The sequence below is a fragment of the Cheilinus undulatus genome, linkage group 8 (assembly GCF_018320785.1).
Source record: "Cheilinus undulatus linkage group 8, ASM1832078v1, whole genome shotgun sequence".
Taxonomy (NCBI): domain Eukaryota; kingdom Metazoa; phylum Chordata; class Actinopteri; order Labriformes; family Labridae; genus Cheilinus; species Cheilinus undulatus.
Genome location: NC_054872.1, coordinates 50,993,629 through 51,011,321, shown reverse-complemented (window position 1 = coordinate 51,011,321; position 17,693 = coordinate 50,993,629). Strand labels below are relative to the sequence as shown.

The following is a 17,693-nucleotide window of genomic DNA, read 5'->3' as shown; positions in this document are numbered from 1 at the left end:
GTGTGGAAAGCTTCATAAAGAGTAGAAGTTCGGGGAACAGTTTTATTAAACAGACACATTTAGCTTGCGACCTTCATCTGGTTCATCAAGAAACTGATTTCAAACAAATTCTGCAAATGTGGATGTAAATATTTGCTATACAAGGTAAATATGGCTCTGTATTTATCATTTTCCTGTCTAGATGGACAGATAACGGCTCGTGGTGCAAATAAAAAATAGAAGAGACCTCAAATTTTAGAATTCCCCGTGCGTGAGACATGCTCTGAGATGCAGCCGTAACTCTGGCTGCCAGTCTGCAACAGCGGTCACTGCATAGGAACTGCAAGCTCTGCGGAAGTGTGACGTCCCAGTGCATGGCGGCCTTGTGGTGAATTTATAAACTGAAATTACTCAAAACGCAGATATCTCGTGAGTTTTTTAGTTCAATGTGTATATGAGAGATACATCTATCTATGTTGAATATATCTGTCCAACAAGATGAACTGCTCCGATCATGCAGGGTTCCTTTTAAACACCCAAACGAGACTGACATCTGAGACCCTCTCACATCTAAAGACAATCTGTCAGCAAGCCGTTGAGTTTTTAGTCTCAGACTGAGATTTTTCAAATACTGTGTGTCACTAACTACAAGACTAGAATACGATTCCTTTTGAGATTATTTCCCATCATGCATCTGGTGGAAATTTACAACAATTTTGAAGAAGATGTAGAAGGAGGTGGAGATCACATTTGAGGTGATATCTCTTCTAATCTGATGTTTTTAAATCATTTGATAATGAAAATGAAGAACAATCTTGATCCCGGTGGATCTTTCCGTGTAAACCTGGCCTGTCATCTTTACCTGCTTCTTATTTCTAATTTCAGATCCACTATGTGATCCTTAAAGACGAGAGCGGAGACTCGCAGTTCTTCAGCATCGACTCGAAAACTGGCATCATTGTCACCCGAGCCTCCTTCGACCGAGAGCAGAAGGCGTCCTATTTGATAGAGGTCCAGTCCCAGGACGGCTCCGAGTCAGCCAGACCAGGCCAACAGGGACAACCCAACACTGGTAAGAGGGGACACTGACAAAACCTCTATGTGGGCATCAGATTAAAGGACTCTGTCCCCTCTTGAGTGTTTTCTGACTGAAAATGACAGACAAGTTTTGGGGTTCTTGGGTGAATAACTCAAACAAACATGAATACACCGAACCTGTTTGGTTCACTAAAGAAAGTTTCTGTGTCAGTCAGACCAAACAACCACACTGAGACTGCTTGAAAAGGTGGGTCTAAGATAATCTGATCCTGAATCCGTCCCTCTTTCAGACACGGCCTACGTGAGGATCTTCATCACTGATGTAAACGATAACGCCCCAGCCTTCCCCCAGCCGGTGTACGAGGTCAGCGTGGAAGAAGACAAGGAGGTCGGCTATGTCCTCATGACCGTCACTGCCAACGACGAGGACGAAGGTGAGTCACAGCAGATGTTCTGTCTGTCTGCATGTTTGAGGCATCTTTAGAAGGAGGCAGGGGAGACCCAGCTCAGTGAATGCTAGAAGGATTTAAAGAAATCCAGATGCTGCTTAAGCTTGGTGGGTAGACATCCAGGTACTGAGGATGCTGTCCTCAATGCACTGGTGGAGGGATCGATTCCCAGTCTCAATATACGGTGCATGTCTTCCCCCCCTCTCCCTCTCTTCTCCTCTCCTCTCCTCTCCTCTGTCCTCTCCTCTCCTCCTCTCTCCTCTCTCCTCTCTCCTCTCTCCTCTCCTCTCCTCTCCTCTGTCCTCTCCTCTCCTCCTCTCTCCTCTCTCCTCTCTCCTCTCCTCTCCTCCTCTCTCCTCTCCTCTCCTCTCTCCTCTCTCCTCTCTCCTCTCCTCTCCTATCCTCTCCTCTCCTCTCCTCTCCTCGCCTCTCCTCTCCTCTCCTCTCCTCTCCTCTCCTCTCTTCTCCTCTCCTGTCCTCTTCTCTCCTCTCCTCTCCTCTCCTCTCTCCTCTCCTCTCTCTTTCATCACCTCTCCTCTGTCCTCTCCTCTTCTCCTCTCTGCTCTCCTCTCCCCATTTCCTCTCCTCTCCTCCTCTCCCTCTCTTCGCCTCTCCTCTCCTCTTCCTTTTTCGTTCCCTTCCTTTCCTTTCCTCTACTCTCTCCTCTCCTCTCCTCTGTCCTCTGTCCTCTGTCCTCTGTCCTCTGTCCTCTCCTCTCCTCTTCTCTCCTCTCCTCCCCTCTCCTCTCCTCTCTTCTCCTCTCCTATCCTCTTTCCTCTCCTCTCCTCTCCTCTCCTCTTTCTGTCACAGCTCGTTAGCGAGTGCTGCTGCTCCCTTGAGGTCTACAGTTTTGATGTTTGTCTCTTTGTTTGTGTTTGTCCCTCGTTCCTCTTCCTCCTCCGCTCTAAACCAATAAGCAGCAGGAGGCAAAAAAAAAAAAACAACAGAACAAACCCCCTTTCTTTCTGTGTTAATGACGGCTGCTAGCGTCGCCTCACAGCCTCGGGGGTTTTCTTTACTCCGAGTGAGTGAAGGAGGAGAGTGACGTCTGATTATTATTTTCTTTTTTAATCTTTAACCATTATTTCTTCTGTTTGCTCACGCTCAGATTCATATTCTCGAATCCCTGAGGAGAATCCCCAACTTCCTGTCGCTCTGGTAGTCCATAAACTTTCCTCACGGTGCAGTCAGATTTTAGAATAGAGCCGTTTACAGTAAGAGTTAAAAATAGAAACAGGAAACGGATGAGTGTACACCAAACGTATGAAAGGCTACGCTAACAAGATGTGAGAATAAAAGTCTGAGAGAAAATGTAGATGTGTGACTGTGCAGAAAAGTTTTTAAATATCAGCAGTGACTCACAGACACAGTGGCAGCCTACAGATACAGCTGTGTTATGATTCATACACATCAGACAGATGAGCAGAGCCTCTGCAGGAAGATCTGACCATAAATATCAGTGTACCCGACCCAGATCAACCAAAGAGCCACAATGTAAGTGGTGAAAAGTGGCAAAAATGGCCAGAAAGCAGCAAAAATGCATGAAAAGGGGTGAAAATGGGGAGAAAAAGAGGAAAAGGTGTCAGGAGGTAGCAAAAAAGGGTGAGAAGTGACAAAAAAATAAGTTACAGATGGCAAAAATGGTCTAAAAGTGGCAAAATCCAGGCAAAAAAATGAGTGAAAGTTACTGAAATGGGCAAAAAGTAGTCAAGAGAGGCAGAAGTGGGCAGAAACAAAAATAGGAAACAGAGAGTATGTAATGGCAAAAGATAGCTTAAATGAGCAAAAAGGGCAAAAAGAATAGGCAAGAATTTTGAAAAAGAAGAAAACAAGTGGTATTTAATGGCTAAAGGTAGCTCATTTAGACAAAAAGGTCCCAAAGATGGTTGAAAAAAAAGGGCTGAAATAGGATAAAAGTGGCCAAAGTTGGTAAAAAGTTTCAAAAAGAAGTTGCGAAAATGGGCAAAAATAGGAAAAAATAAGTATTTATTGGCAAAAGGAAGCTAAAATGGGTAAAAGTGCCAAAAAAAATGGTGAAAAAGGGCAAAAGTGGGATAAAAGTGGAAAAATGGGGGAAAAGTGGCAAAAAGAAACCGCAAAATGGCCAAAAAAAGGGTTAAATGGGTTATTTAATGGCAAAAGGTAGCTGAAATGGGCAAAAAGTGGCAAAAAAATGGTGAAAAGGGGCAAAAGGTTTCCCTTTTGTAAGGTTTTCTGGGGAAATAGTATTTAAAATTAAGACACAAAAGAGCCAGATGTGGCTCCAGAGCCACAGGTATCAGTATCACTGATTAATTTGATCACATCCAGCGTTTGCCTGCTATCCCTGCCTGAATTTATCTCCTATAATAACACGCTTCCAGTAGAGGTGGCATATATATTAAACTTGGATCCATAAGGACCCCGTTCTGCATTTATTACTACTGCTGCTGAGCTGTGGGTCCTGATGCTCTTTAATCAGATCACTGGTGCAAACCTATATCAGCTCTTTCACGGGAGAACTCCAATCATATCAGCGCTGTGCATCAAACTGAACCAATATAGGCTACGTTTGCCTTTATTCTGGTTAAAAATAAATACAATATGCATGTCGCATGCAGACTCAGGACAGATATCCACCTCATACGCTTAAATCAGACATGAAATGTGCATCAAGATTCTTTGCAAGCTCCGCTCATTAACAAAAAGGTCTTCCAGCGTTGAAATCTGTGCTGAGAACAGCAGAATAAAAGTTTAGTTGCACAATGAATGTGCAGGTCGCAATGTGTCCATGAGAGCGTTTTGGAGTTGTAGGATTGTGTATTTGATGAGTTTGATGAGGGAAAGCTGGAAATACCGGAGGTCTCCATGGCGTTGGCAGAGCAGTTCTCATCTCAGCCCGCTAAAAAGGTAAAAGGTAACAAACCTTCTCCAAAGACTATAGGGTTTATTGCATTTGCCAAAAAATGTTGAAGTATCCCTTTAAGCAGCAACAATAATGACGATGAAAATTAAATTAAACATATTGAGTTTTAGTTGAAATATTAAGTTTGTTATGAGTTACTGGTTGATAATGAGCATTGGGACGGCTTGTTATTTTGCCTTGAGTTGAAGGAAATAATAAGTAAACTCTCAGATCCAGGAGGGCCTGCTGTCATTGGCCCTTTCCCTACAACTGGATCAAATGAAAGAGGCCTGTGTGTTTAATTCAGAGCAACATCCTGGTTTAGAAAGGCCTCTGTAGCTGGATAAAATAAAACTCAAATCAAGCTGCTATCTTTAATGAAAGTTCAACAAGCGCTCTTCTGATAGGGAGAAACCCTCTGAGTCTACAGCCGTGGTCTTCTCCAGCTACCAGGACTCTATCTAAACATGGCTACACCACCAAACTCCTCACCAGACTCCCCAGGTCTAAAAATCTGCTTAGCTTCAGTTTTGATTGTTTGTTTGCATTTTCTATCTTATTTGTGTAATATGCATTCGTCGTCATCGTAGGAACTGTCTGGATTTGGTGTTTATTCCCCTCAGACTGATCCCTGAGAGCTCCAGGAAGACGCTGAACACGGGATTAAGAAATGCTACGATAGCAAACTGCTGCTCATTCCCTCCCAAACCTAGACACTTTATCCTCGGTTCGTGTCTCACCAGGGATGCCCCGGGGTAATTAACAAACACCCCCTGACCCTGAACCCCCAGGGGGTCCAAGATCTTTACCAAAACACCCCAAACCTTCCTCTCAGGCAGGTATGAAGGAGTGAGATTAAATACAGGATAAATCCTGAGCCCTGCTGAGTCAGCACTCTCAGAGGAAAACACAAGGCTTGTTTTTAAGTCTGAATCATTTATTCACTAAGAAATACACATTTCTGTCCCCGCTTTAAGCTTTTTGAAGCATCCTTAACTGGCCCATAGAGTCTAACATGAATTAGAGCTTTTAAAGGGGCATTCTGACATTTTATTTTAAAACCTGCCAAGTGGAATGATGGAGAAGAAGACCAACAAGGAAACTGTTGCAGGAGAGTGGGCACTGAGGATGTCCACTGGTCCACTGAGGATGTGTATTTACTGTACATTAAACCAACATTGTTTGGGTGCAGATGTGCATCAGATAGGCCACGCCCCACGTGTGCAGGAAGCCCACACTGAAAAAAGAAATTGTGGACGTACTTAAAAAAATTGCTTCACTTTGTTACAAACAACTGGTTTAAGTTTATTCGACTCAAATTAACAAGTTGCATGAATTTAACTAGATTTGCTTCTTATTTACTTGAGCTAAATAAACTTAAATCGTTTGCATGTAAGAAGCAAAAGCAATTTTTTTCAGCAGGTCCACAGTTTTCCTTTTTACGGTGCAGGTTCAAGGCCGGCCTGTGGCTCTTCTCCTGCATGTCATTCCCACTCTCTCATCTCTGTTTCTACTCCTCTCTCCTCCTCTATAATAATGGACCAAAATGCAAAATAAATAAACACTTTCATTTCAAGGATGAATTCCATGGAGGGAGAAAAGCTGTTCAAAAGCGGCAACACCACCCAGCTCTGCTAAACTATTGGGAACATGCAGCAGTTCAAGGCCAGAATGTTGTCCACTTTTAACAGCTTTTCTCCTTTAATATGTGAAATTAATCCATGAAACACCAGTCTTGAAGGGGAATTACCTCACCCCCCTAACACTGCAATGAAATAAAATCACAGAGCGGTTCGTCTGAGTACAGTCTGTTGTTAGCTGATGTCACTGCCTTCATTCAAAATTAACAGCCAGCTACAAGCTGTGTTTTTATTCATTGTGAGGTAAATTTCCCAAATCTATCAGCCACGGTGGACTATGGGTCATTAAAAGTACCATAACAGAGAGATTTGTACCAGAAAACAGTAAATTTAACCCCCAACTTCTGTCTCTCTGCGCTGCAGGCAGCTGATCAGAAGCATTATCTTAGGCCTCGTCCGCAGTGATGGATTCAGGAGTATATGCAAAAGTTTTTTGTCATATCGGCGTTTCATCCACAAGGAAACGGCGTTTTGGGTGACTGTAAAAGATACTTTTTGAAACTAATGACTACTGTTTCATCTCCGTGTGGACAGCCAACCGCATCTTTCTTGAAACAATTACATAACACATAGCGTAGCTCTTTCTGGGTGGGTCCGGCCAGAACAATATTGGCAGATTACAGGGTTGTGTTAGTGCTGCAGAAGCTACTGAGCTTGTTATGGCTTTTACAGCAAAATCTGATGCTTCTTTATCACCAGCAAGAACAGCAGACACCAGAAGTTCTTAAATCCACCGTGGAGAACAACCATGAGAACAGCCAGGAGAAAGTTTGTGTCAGTTTTCTGTGATCTTCTTCTCTGTTTTGGTGCATTTCCATGGCAGTGTTACGATTCCATATTTACAGAAAACTTTTACAAAACTAAACGGAAATATGCTTTACAAGGCTTTAAAATCAGAGAGGATCATATTCCTCCTGAGTGGGCGTGGCTGCAGCTAACTCAACTGACACGCCCACACCATCCTGGAGCAGATTTTACTGCCTCATTTTTCATGATTTTGAAGCTTAATTTTATGAACTTGATGATGTTTTCATGACTCAAATGTGGCAGTCAGTGGTCTGTCATACACTAAACCAAAAACTAAGATTTTTTTTTATCAGTCTACAAGGACTTTAAAGTTGCTGCTTTTTGCATCCCTCCTCCACACACCAGTAGATTATTTCTACGTAGAACGGCCACACTGTAATAAGGGCAATAAGTGCAGCCAATGATGCTAATGATGAGAACAATATCCATCACAGTAAATCATGCATTTTTTGACACATATATCCTGAGTGAAGTATATGCAGGTGAGATTTGAACCATGAACCCAGTTGGCTAAGTCACCAGTTAGCACAGTTGCTGATTAAACTGCTACACCAGTCCATACCTAAAGGCAGAAATAAAGTTCAGATAGTGTTTCCTGATATTACTTTTGATTATTGATGGTAATATTTTGTTAATTCTGATCTCTGGACTAACATTATAGTAACATAAGGTAGTTTTATACATGCTGAGCTGTCTTGTTTACCCCAAGAGGAATCCTCCAGCAGCTCTTACATGTGCTCAAGGGGAAACAGGAAGTATGTCTTCAGCCTAGGGGGATATTTCTTTAGCAAATGGTTTCTCTGTTGGGCTTGAGACTCTGTAATGTCAGTGAACTTGAAATATTCATATACATTTTTACTATATGCATAAAAACAAGCGGTATAAGAGTGCATGCTTTATCTGAGGGTGTGTGAAGGTTAAAGATGCAGACTCCTGGGTGGAGTGAGTTAAAGCTCCAATCTGAGGTTTGATGAGCTGTAAACTCGGCTGAAGGTTTTATCCTCCAGCTGTGTGTGTGTTTGAGGGTGTGTGTTGAAGCAGAAAGGCGTTAAAGCACCGCTGACCTTCCATCCTCGTATAAACCAGAGGTCAGACAAACACAATCACACCACATAAATGCTGATTTCTGTGTTTCTCTCCGTTTGATTCTGTGTTTGTAATCAAAGGTAGGGTGGGGTGAGCGTTAGGGGGTGGGTTTAGATTACCCCCCCCCCCCATCTTAAAGCTGATTAGGCGTAGCAGCTTTTGTCGCCCGCCGTGTTTTTCAGGATCCCCGTTTGGTCCTCGGAGTGGAAAATTTGCCGAACTAAGAGCGTCTGGTAATGAGATCAGGAGGCTCTTTTTTAATTCCGCTGAGTTTGGTGTTTGAGTTTAGTGTCGCCCCGGGGTTTAGTCAACACACACGCACATTAACACGCATAGAAACAGCGCCTGCTGCAGAGCAGAGCAGTGATAATGAGGATGAGCTAAGTGTGTGGGGTTGTCATTTCAGATGTGATGCTACTGTGCAAACAGAGGCTGATGATGATGATGATGGTGTTAAGTATGGTTGGTTTATAATGTAAAATCAGACTGTGTAACAAGTCTATTAAAAGTTAATTGTACTGTCAATGGTTCGTGTGTTTTACAGCTCTTCAGCCAGCTCTTCTGTAGGTGCGTACCAGAGGAAACAGCTTTAGTGCTGTCTTTTTTCATCTGTAGTTGGTTGTATCAAATGTTGCCTCTGTTGACCCATCATTGCCACTATTAACCCCATTTTGTTACTTTTTATGCCCAATTTTTTTCCCATTTTCACCACATTTCACTGTCTGATATGCCCATTTTTGCTAGTTTGACCAGTTTCTGCCATTATCTGCCTATTTGTCCTTCTCACTTAGCACTATTTTGGCAATTTAAAGCCTTTTCAGCCACTTTTTAATTCCCTTTTACCACTATTTATGCCCATTTTTGCCACTGTAACCCATTTTTTGCCTTTTTGAGTTATTTTTTGCCATTCTAATATAATTCTTGCCACTTCTAACCCATTTCTGCTACTTTTAGGATCTAATTTCACCACCTTTTCCACCATGTTTTGCCTTTATTAACCCATTTTTTCAATTTTTAACAAAATAGATTGACATTTTTAAGAAGGCTATATACAAATGTTTAAAAAAAAGATATTTGTTTCATTGATAAGAGTGGTTATTTTTTGGGTTAAATTTAAGATATGGATATCTCAACTTTACAATAGACCACAAATTTGTTGACCTTCATGGGCCCCCAGTTTGTCTGGGCCGCAGAAAGCTCTCCTCTTTATCCCCCTTATGGACAGCCTTGTCTGTACATGACTGTTCTTTAATGTTCATGTCTGTGTGTTTAACCACCTTCAGGTACAGTGGGGTCCCAGGTCTCTGGCACCTTTATTTTGGGGGTCACGGGCTGAAAAGGTTGAGAACCAGTGGTCTCAGGTACTTGGCAATAATAGTGGCATTGTCCTGCAGAGATTTCCATGTGCGCTGCCCGTTCAAGGAGAGCATGCTGGAAGCACTGACAAGGCTGTTCAGGCTACAGATGGGTACAGCAGCTCTGTGTCATTTATGGAATTTTAGGTGAAAATAAAGCAATGTTGTAAGCTGTCTTCAGAATTTCTGAAGCGTTTTATTTTTTCTGTGTTTGGCACTATTTTGTAATGCAACTTTTGGCTACATGTTCTTCCACCTTAGTGTACAGGCATCTCCAGATCAGCTGTTCCAGTCTGTGGACTTAAAATCTCTAGAGGTCAATGCCATTACAGTTACCTAGAATCTCATACAAACCACCTTAAAAACACCGAATATGCCTTTAAGGAGGTCATGATGGGTCCTGATACGAAACCAGTTATGAATAATCGCTTTAAAGGAGAATCCCAAAGTCATTTGAGCATGTTTGAGTAATTTCAAAGAGTCTGTTTTTCCCACAATTCCTTGCAGTAGTCCCACTATGCTTCTTGTGTTTCACCACTCCATAATAAAGACTCACAGGCTGCTTTAATGGCATCACTGTGCAGGAATTCTGGGTACTGCGGTCAACTGAATTTCAAGCGCTGCAGTATCTCTTGCAGCCATCTGAGGCCACAACATGAGATATTTCTCTAATGCGGCTCTTTAATCGAAGTGAAAACTTCCTCTGGTGATGATGAGCCGAGTCCTTCAGAGTGTCGACCTGCAGTCAACGCTCAGGGACGACTTTCCCCTCCAGTCCACCTCACGACGAGCACAGATCTGACCTTAATCTCAATTTTAGGCCTCCTGCTAGGCTTCGAATTAAATCAGCACTATCCCCCAGTGTGTGTGTTAAGAGGGCAACACCATATGGCCAGACTGATCATTAGGGAGGCTGCTGGAGGCTAGAAACCGCTGGAACGACTCCCCTCATACACATTTACTCACACACACACTCAGACGCTGGCCGAGTGTCACCACAGATCGTGTTCAGAGGAAGTGACGGACCGGTGCACTTAAGCCTCCTCCTCCTGCACACAGACACAGACGGCAGCTCTGCGGTGTGGTAATGAAGGTGCTGCATGTCTCCACAGATGGTGTTTGTCTCCCAAAGTCTCCTCGGTGCCTGTAAACACGGAGCAGGCTCAAACTCAGACAGACCTGCCTCTGGCCTGTTTCTCTGAGCGGACATGTGTGGGTTTAGCATGAGCGTCTGCGTGTTTACATCTATAAAATTTATAAAGAAAAGAAAAGGGAGCAAGGAGACAAGGGCAGAGGAGCCAAGGATGTAAGAAGAGGAAGAGTGAAGGAGAGCAATACACAGCACAACCTAACAGGATTGGGTAGGTCCTGGCCTGACTTCAGGCTTGGGGCAACGATTGTTTATCCAAGTAATCCAGGAGTGTGCCATCAAAACTATTATTTTATGATGGACCGAAGCCTACTCAGTCTTAGACTGAACTAAACTTGTTTGATATGCACTATATTGCCAAAAGTATTTGTTCACCTGTCTTGACTCTCATATGAACTTAAGTGACATCCCATTCTTAATCCATAGCAACTTTATTTATATAGCACATTTCATTACAGGAGACGTATAATCACTATATTATTATACATAATCCCCCCTCCACTAAACTTTACACTTGGCACAAGGCAGTCAGACAAGTACCATTCTCCTGGCAACCGCCAAACCCAGACTCGTCCATCAGATTGCCAGATCGAGAAGCGCGATTGGTCACTCCAGAGAAGGCGTCTCCACTGCTCTAGAGTCCAGTGGCGACGTGCTTTACACCACTGCATCCCATGCTTTGCATTGCTCTTGGTGATGTATGGCTTGGATGCAGCTGCTCGGCCATGGAAACCCATACCATGAAGCTCTCTACCACTGAGCTAATCTGAAGGCCACATGAAGTTTGGAGGTCTGTAGCCATTGGCTCTGCAGAAAGTTGGCCACCTCTGGGCACTATACGCCTCAGCAACCGCTGACCCCGCTCCGTCATTTTACGTGGCCTACCACTTGGTGGCTGAGTTGCTGTCGTTCCCATTATACCACATTTGTAAGGATCATGCATTTGTGGGATGAGCAGCAGAGCTGAGTATGTGGGTTGCACCCATGAAAAATGTGCCAAATCTTCTCTGCCGATGCCAAACAGCTTATTTTGCTGTCTCTACTGACTCTTGTTTTGAGCTTCTGGTACCCCCAGGTGCTGCCACCTGTGAGCATGGGCCCTGCTACAATGGTCAGTAGATGTCTGCTCCAAGAATCGGTATGCCACGTTTGACTGATCTGGATAGAGCCCATCGGTTGGGCAACTTCAAGCTGGTGTTCTGCAAAACCAAGTTGCAGCATTGTTTGGAGTGAACCCTAGTACCATCTCCAAACTGAAGGCCAAGTTCCGTGCAACGGGGAATGTCAGAGAGGGCCGCGAAGTGGGCGTCCCAAGAAGACAACACCCCAAGAATACTTTTTTCTCACCCTGTCAGCAAGAACTCTATCCTCCAAGATGACAACACTCACCCTCACAGAGCGGGGTTTATCAGAGACTACCTCCAGAATCTGGGAGTGGAGAGGATGGAAAGGCCTGCCAGCAGTCCTGACCTTAACCCCATTGAACACTTGTGGGATCAGCTTGGGTGTGCTGTTGGTACCAGAGTGACCAACACAACCACGTTGGCTGACTTGCAACAAATCCTGGCTGAAGAATGGGATGCCATCCCACAGCAGTGTGTGACCAGGCTGGTGACCAGCATGAGGAGGAGGAGCCAGGCTGTTGTGGCTGTGTATGGTTCTTCCACACACTACTGAGGCTCCTGTTTGTTAAATGAATAAATTGTTAAATTGTCAATATGTCTTGTTTCCTCAAACTTCAATCATCCAATACACCAAACACCAAACAAGAGTCAATGGCAGAATCAGCTGGTCGGCATTGGCAGAGAAGGTTTGGCACAGTTTTCATGTGTGCAACCCACATACTCAGCTCTGCTGCTCATCCCACAAATGCATGATCCTTACAAATGTGGCATCATTTCAAAGGGTAATAAACAGGCTTTCCAACGGTATAAGATTTATTACCAAGAAGCATTGTTACAACAAAGAAATAATGTACCAAACACAAATTGCCTTACTTTTTGTTTTAAGTTTTTTTTTGCCACATTCTCTGTATTTTCGCAGTGAAGGCAAATAAAAACGCATCGGAGTGTGTAAGGTCTGAGTGCGTGATGTTTTTTCGGATTATGGATCCGAAAAAAAACGCATCCAAAAACAACGGACCCAGTGTGTAAAGACCTTAAACCCTGAACTTGCTGTTTTTTTCACAGCTGATGTCTATCCAACTTCACTCATTGTGGTGGGTGAGATCTGGATCATCTGGATCAGCTCTGTAATAAGAGACGACCTGTTGGCCCCAAAATGGCTCCTCATTTGGTTCTAGTTTAGCTTTTAACACTAGAACCGCCAGTGGGTCAAATTTACCCGAGGCTGCTCTTTAATTGCATCTTACTTGACAGTTTTAAAGACTGTCAGTTTTTGACTTTTCCTAAGAGTTTGTTAAATATTACCTGGCGTCAGATAAAAAAAAAAAACTTTGCCTAACCCTGTTTTTTTTTTTTTTATGGACATTTATATCTAGAACCACCATGCAGGTCAAATTTACCCCATAAGAAAGCCTTGAATTTCTCACTGTTTTATTTCACACCAGCCATAAATAGATGGAGCAATGGAAATACCATCTCTCTCAGTGCTTTTAATGAAGGGGAATATGGTGATGAGGAAGTTTCGGGATTAGCAAAGACGATTTCTATGTGACAGATCATCTTCCAACCGTGATCTTGTTTGCTATCTGTGGTTAATAAGCTGTTCAATGTAAGTAGTTAACTAACAGTCCTCAATCAGTGCTATTTATCAAAATCAAGGCCCTTAAATGACAGGTAAATTTGACCCGTTGGCTGTTTAAGCTATGTAGAGATGCACTTCAGTTCTAGTGTTAAATGTGGATTAAATGCAATAAAGGACTGCCTCTCAAATAGGAACCAAAGATCACCACTGTCAGTCAAATGTTTATCCATTATAAGGCAGTTAACCTAAAAAAGAGCAGAATAAGTGTAGAAACCTCACAAATCTGAACAAATCTAAGATAACATGCTTGTATAATCCATCCTTTTTTAGTTTCTTCAACTTCGGTGAACTTTGCTGACTCTTATTTCTGAGTAAAGCCAAGTTTTCTTGACTGTGCTGACTTCTGCGAGGACACTGGAGACATGAGAGATAAAGAGCATCTTTTCTGTGATTTTAACCTCCACTGTTAGAGCAAAAACTTCCCAAACAGTTAATCAAATGAGGTCTAAAGGCGGTTGATTATTCTTAAATATGCTCTTGGATTCACTCATGTACGTTTTGCACCGTTAGGAAACAAGCCAAGTATCCAAGTTTGCAAAAAGGTCAGCTAGGAAGCTCTCCTTTTGTAAAATAAAATTATATCTGAGCGTGCACAGAATGCCAGGGGCAAGTAAACACAACTACTGGGAGAAGAGGAAATGTGGAGCTGCTGCTAGTCACACCATAAGTTAGCCGTAAGCGTTCGGGCTACAGGAGATCAGCCTTGGACTAGTCACCAAAATTTAGAAGAATAAATCAAAGATGTGAAAGGAAAGACAAAAATGTGAGTATACAAAGGTATCAGCATCCCTGAAGTGTGTGTTAGAGAGAGGAAGAGGAGGTGTGGAGGAGAAGGAGGCGGCTAATGAGCCCCGCTGTGAGACAGAGAGAGACAGATGCCTGTTTTCCTCCCAAATATTTGAGATCTGCTGCTGCTGTCCACTCGGGGTTACCCCTGTTTTTTCTGAGTCTGCTGCCAATCAAATCCTTTTTTCTGCATGGAAATCTGCTCCAATAACATTCAGAAAGTTTCTTTTTGCCAGAAGAGCCGCACCATCTCTGAATGACGGGCAGCCCATAATTGGGGATGTTTTGGTGTCCTTGGTGTGAATGTGCACCACAGCAGAAGCTGCATTTGTGTGAATGTCAGCGGCTGATTGGTTTCACATTCATTCACTCCTTTATTCATAAAACAGATCCGTGTTTTCTGTTCATGTAAATCTCTTTGGTCTGGTACAAAAACATAATAAAAAATGGTCAAACATTACATCAACCTGCTCTTCCTTTCTCCAGGCGCCAACGCCAAGCTGCGCTACCAGATCACTTCAGGAAACACCATGGGCACCTTCGACGTGGAGCCCGAGGTGGGCACCATCTTCGTGGCTCAGCCGCTCGACTACGAGATGGAGCAGCGCTACGAGCTCCGGCTGGTCGCCTCAGACGGGAAGTGGGAGAACGAGACGCTGGTGGTGGTCCAGGTGGTGAACCGCAATGATGAGGCGCCCGTCTTCAGTCAGACCGAGTACCACGCCGCCGTGACTGAGGAGCTCACGCAGCTGCCTGTTCTCATGCTGGAGGTCAGTATTTGATCTCCTGTGGCTTCATGTAAAAGGGGATGTTTAAACCTGGCCTTATTTTTAAAAATATCACTGATTTGACTGAATAAAAGGTACAGAACATTTCAGAGAATGGCCCCTGATAAACCCAGAGAATGGCCCCTGATAAACCCAGAGAATGGCCCCTGATAAACCCAGAGAATGGCCCCTGATAAACCCAGAGAATGGCCCCTGATAAACCCAGAGAATGGCCCCTGATAAACCCAGAGAATGGACCCTGACAAACCCAGAGAACAGATCCTGATCAACCCAGAGAATGGACCCTGACAAACCCAGAGAACAGATCCTGATCAACCCAGAGAATGGCCCCTGATAAACCCAGAGAATGGGCCCTGTCAACGCATGGCAAAGACGTGCTTGCTAGGTTAATTGATTACTCTAAATTGCCCGTAGGTGTGAGTGCAGGTGTGCATGGTTGTCTGTCTCTCTACATTAGCCCTGAGATTGACTAGCAACCAGTCAAGGGTGTACCCTGCTTCTCACAAACAAAAAAACAAAAGAAAATACTGAAAAAATTTGAAAAAATGAGGAAATAATTTACAAAAAAATGACAGAAAATTGACAAAAAAAATCACAAAGAATAATAGAAAAATGACAAAAAAATAGACCAAAAAAAGCCAAAAAAAAGAAGAAATTATTTACAAAAAAATGATGAGTACTGACCAAAAATCACAAATATATATATATTATTATTATCAAATGATGAAAATAAAGAAAAAAAACCCCACAAAAATGCTGAAAAAATTATGACAAAAAAATGGAATAAATGACCAAAAAAATTAGGAAATAATTGACATAAAAATTGTGAAAAAAACAACAGAAAAACAGCAACAACAAAAAAATCACACTAAAAATGCTGAAAAAAAAAAAAAATAATAATGTACCTGTTTCACAGGGATAGGCTCCAGCCCCCTGCGAGCCCTAACAGGATAAGCGGTAAAGTAAATGAATGCATGCATGGTTTTTTATGTTGAACCAACTCTCTGCAACACCTCTATGTCACCCAGTGCATTCTGGGATTGCTCCAGCCTCTCTGTGACCCTGCACACTGAGATCAGACCGAATGAAAGTGTTGAGAGCGGGGTGACGTTTCTGACCGTTGATCTAAACGGTTGAACTTAAAGCGGTGATCAGATGTCCGCTCAGCCCAGATGAAGCTGTTTAAAGTGTAAACATGAGAGAGAAGCACCTTCTCCTCACAGACTCAGGCCATGGTGTTTATAGGAACAAGATGTGAGAGCAGATCGGGTTTAATGCAGACAAATCTAACAGCATTGGTCACACTGTAGACATCAGGGAGAATTAGCCTGGAGCGACACCTCAGCACAGATCCAGTGTCGTCGTACTAACACATCACACATGTGTGACATTTTTAACACAATATCAGCTGATAGAGGCACCAGAAAGCTGCTCACAGGAAGGGCCAGGAACTAAGAAGTTTCCTCAGAAAGTCAGAGTCGACCTGTTTTCTTCTCCGGCTGCTTTCATCCACCTTTCGTCACACCTATCTGCGGTAAATCACGGTAATATGCATGTGCCGCCGAGTTAAATCAGATTAAAAAGGTGGAAGTGTGTCTGAGAGGGCCGGGAAGTAATTCCCGTCAGAGAGGCATGTGTCACCGAGTCCTCAACCCGGGCCCGTTCCCCCTCGCCTGCTGGAATTGATTTGATGTACGCTCGGTTCCTCTCTAACTCTCTCAATAGTTTTTCCGGCGCTAGGCTGGCGGCCCCTCCCTGAACGCATCCCGCTCTGAGCCCCGTGTGTTAATACAATTCTGCAGATAGTGAGCAGAGGGGAAAATCCAATTTGAAATGAATATTTTTTGACTTCACCTGCGCGGCAGCCTCCTCTGTGGTGCCACCGCCGCTCATCTTCAATATTGTCTACCTGCGTCACGTTGTCAGGGAACGCACGGAGGCAACATGGGAGGAGGTGGAGGGGACTTCAAAGGCTTCTGTAAACAAACCCTCTGGTGAGAGAAGAGGAGAAGAAAGGCTGAAAGTGTACTTTTTTCTTGCTTTTGTTGCTGTCTATTAACTTTTAATTGCACAGTGTGTTGCGGTGACAGATGTGAGAGCTCGTCCTCTCGTTCACAGAGATAGCAGGCAGGAAGGTTAATTAAGCAAACAGGACAAAGCAACAGAGAAATGTTTATTCCTGTGTCGCAGCGTCCCTGAGTGTGGGGGCAGCTGCTGCAATCAGCTCCCTGCCTCGTGTTCTGTTTGCTGGCTCTGACATTTGTACAAAATGAAAAAGCAATCCCAATGTTTGGAACAAAAAAACACCTCAAAAAGACATTTTTTTTAAGAAGAAGAAAAATGTTTTTGAACTGGAATGAAGAATCCAATTCTGTTGGTGTCACTGCAGCCATTATTTACTGAAACCTTTGGTTAGAAGGCGTTAGAGTGTAGCTTTGGCCTCATCATGTTAGAATTAGTTCTATTTAGAGGGAAGGTTTAAGCACACAACAATGTTTTCTTTGGATCCATCATTTGCTAAGAAATAAAATGTTACACACAGAAATCTGCAGCATTAATAAATTTTTCTGTTCAGCAAACACTCTGGGGACCGGACATCCAGAGTAAAATATCAACATCTTTGTCTAATTAACAAATTCTACCAGAAATATTTTAATTTCCTTGTAAATTCAGCCTTTAGCTTTGAGATCACCTATACTGCAGCCTGCCTCAAGTGGATGATCCAGATATTTTTGCCTCATTTTTCTGAGGCTGTTTTGCTGCTCATCATTACATTTGATGCTAAAATGCTATTTTTTGATTGGTGGAAAAGCTCTGTAGGAAACAGATCTTTGGGGATGATTTTTATGCATGGATATAGCACTCTCAAAAAAATGTCAAAAAAAGCCCAAAAATAATGAAAAAGAAATGATAAAAAAATGAGGAAATAATTTGCCAAAATGATGAAAAAAATGACAAAAAAATA

General features: G+C 43.1%; 1 protein-coding gene across 4 annotated transcripts in view; it reads left to right on the top strand.

Annotated features, from left to right (window-relative positions):
- The window catches only part of si:dkey-22o22.2 (neural-cadherin), a 220,855-nt gene that overhangs the window by 161,837 nt on the left and 41,325 nt on the right, over nt 1-17,693 (top strand). For all 4 annotated transcript variants that reach the window (XM_041793004.1, XM_041793006.1, XM_041793005.1 and 1 more), the window contains 3 exons: nt 865-1,051; nt 1,308-1,451; nt 14,427-14,710. In XM_041793004.1, coding sequence (XP_041648938.1) covers nt 865-1,051; nt 1,308-1,451; nt 14,427-14,710 — 615 coding nt within the window. The remainder of the gene's footprint in view (nt 1-864; nt 1,052-1,307; nt 1,452-14,426; nt 14,711-17,693) is intronic.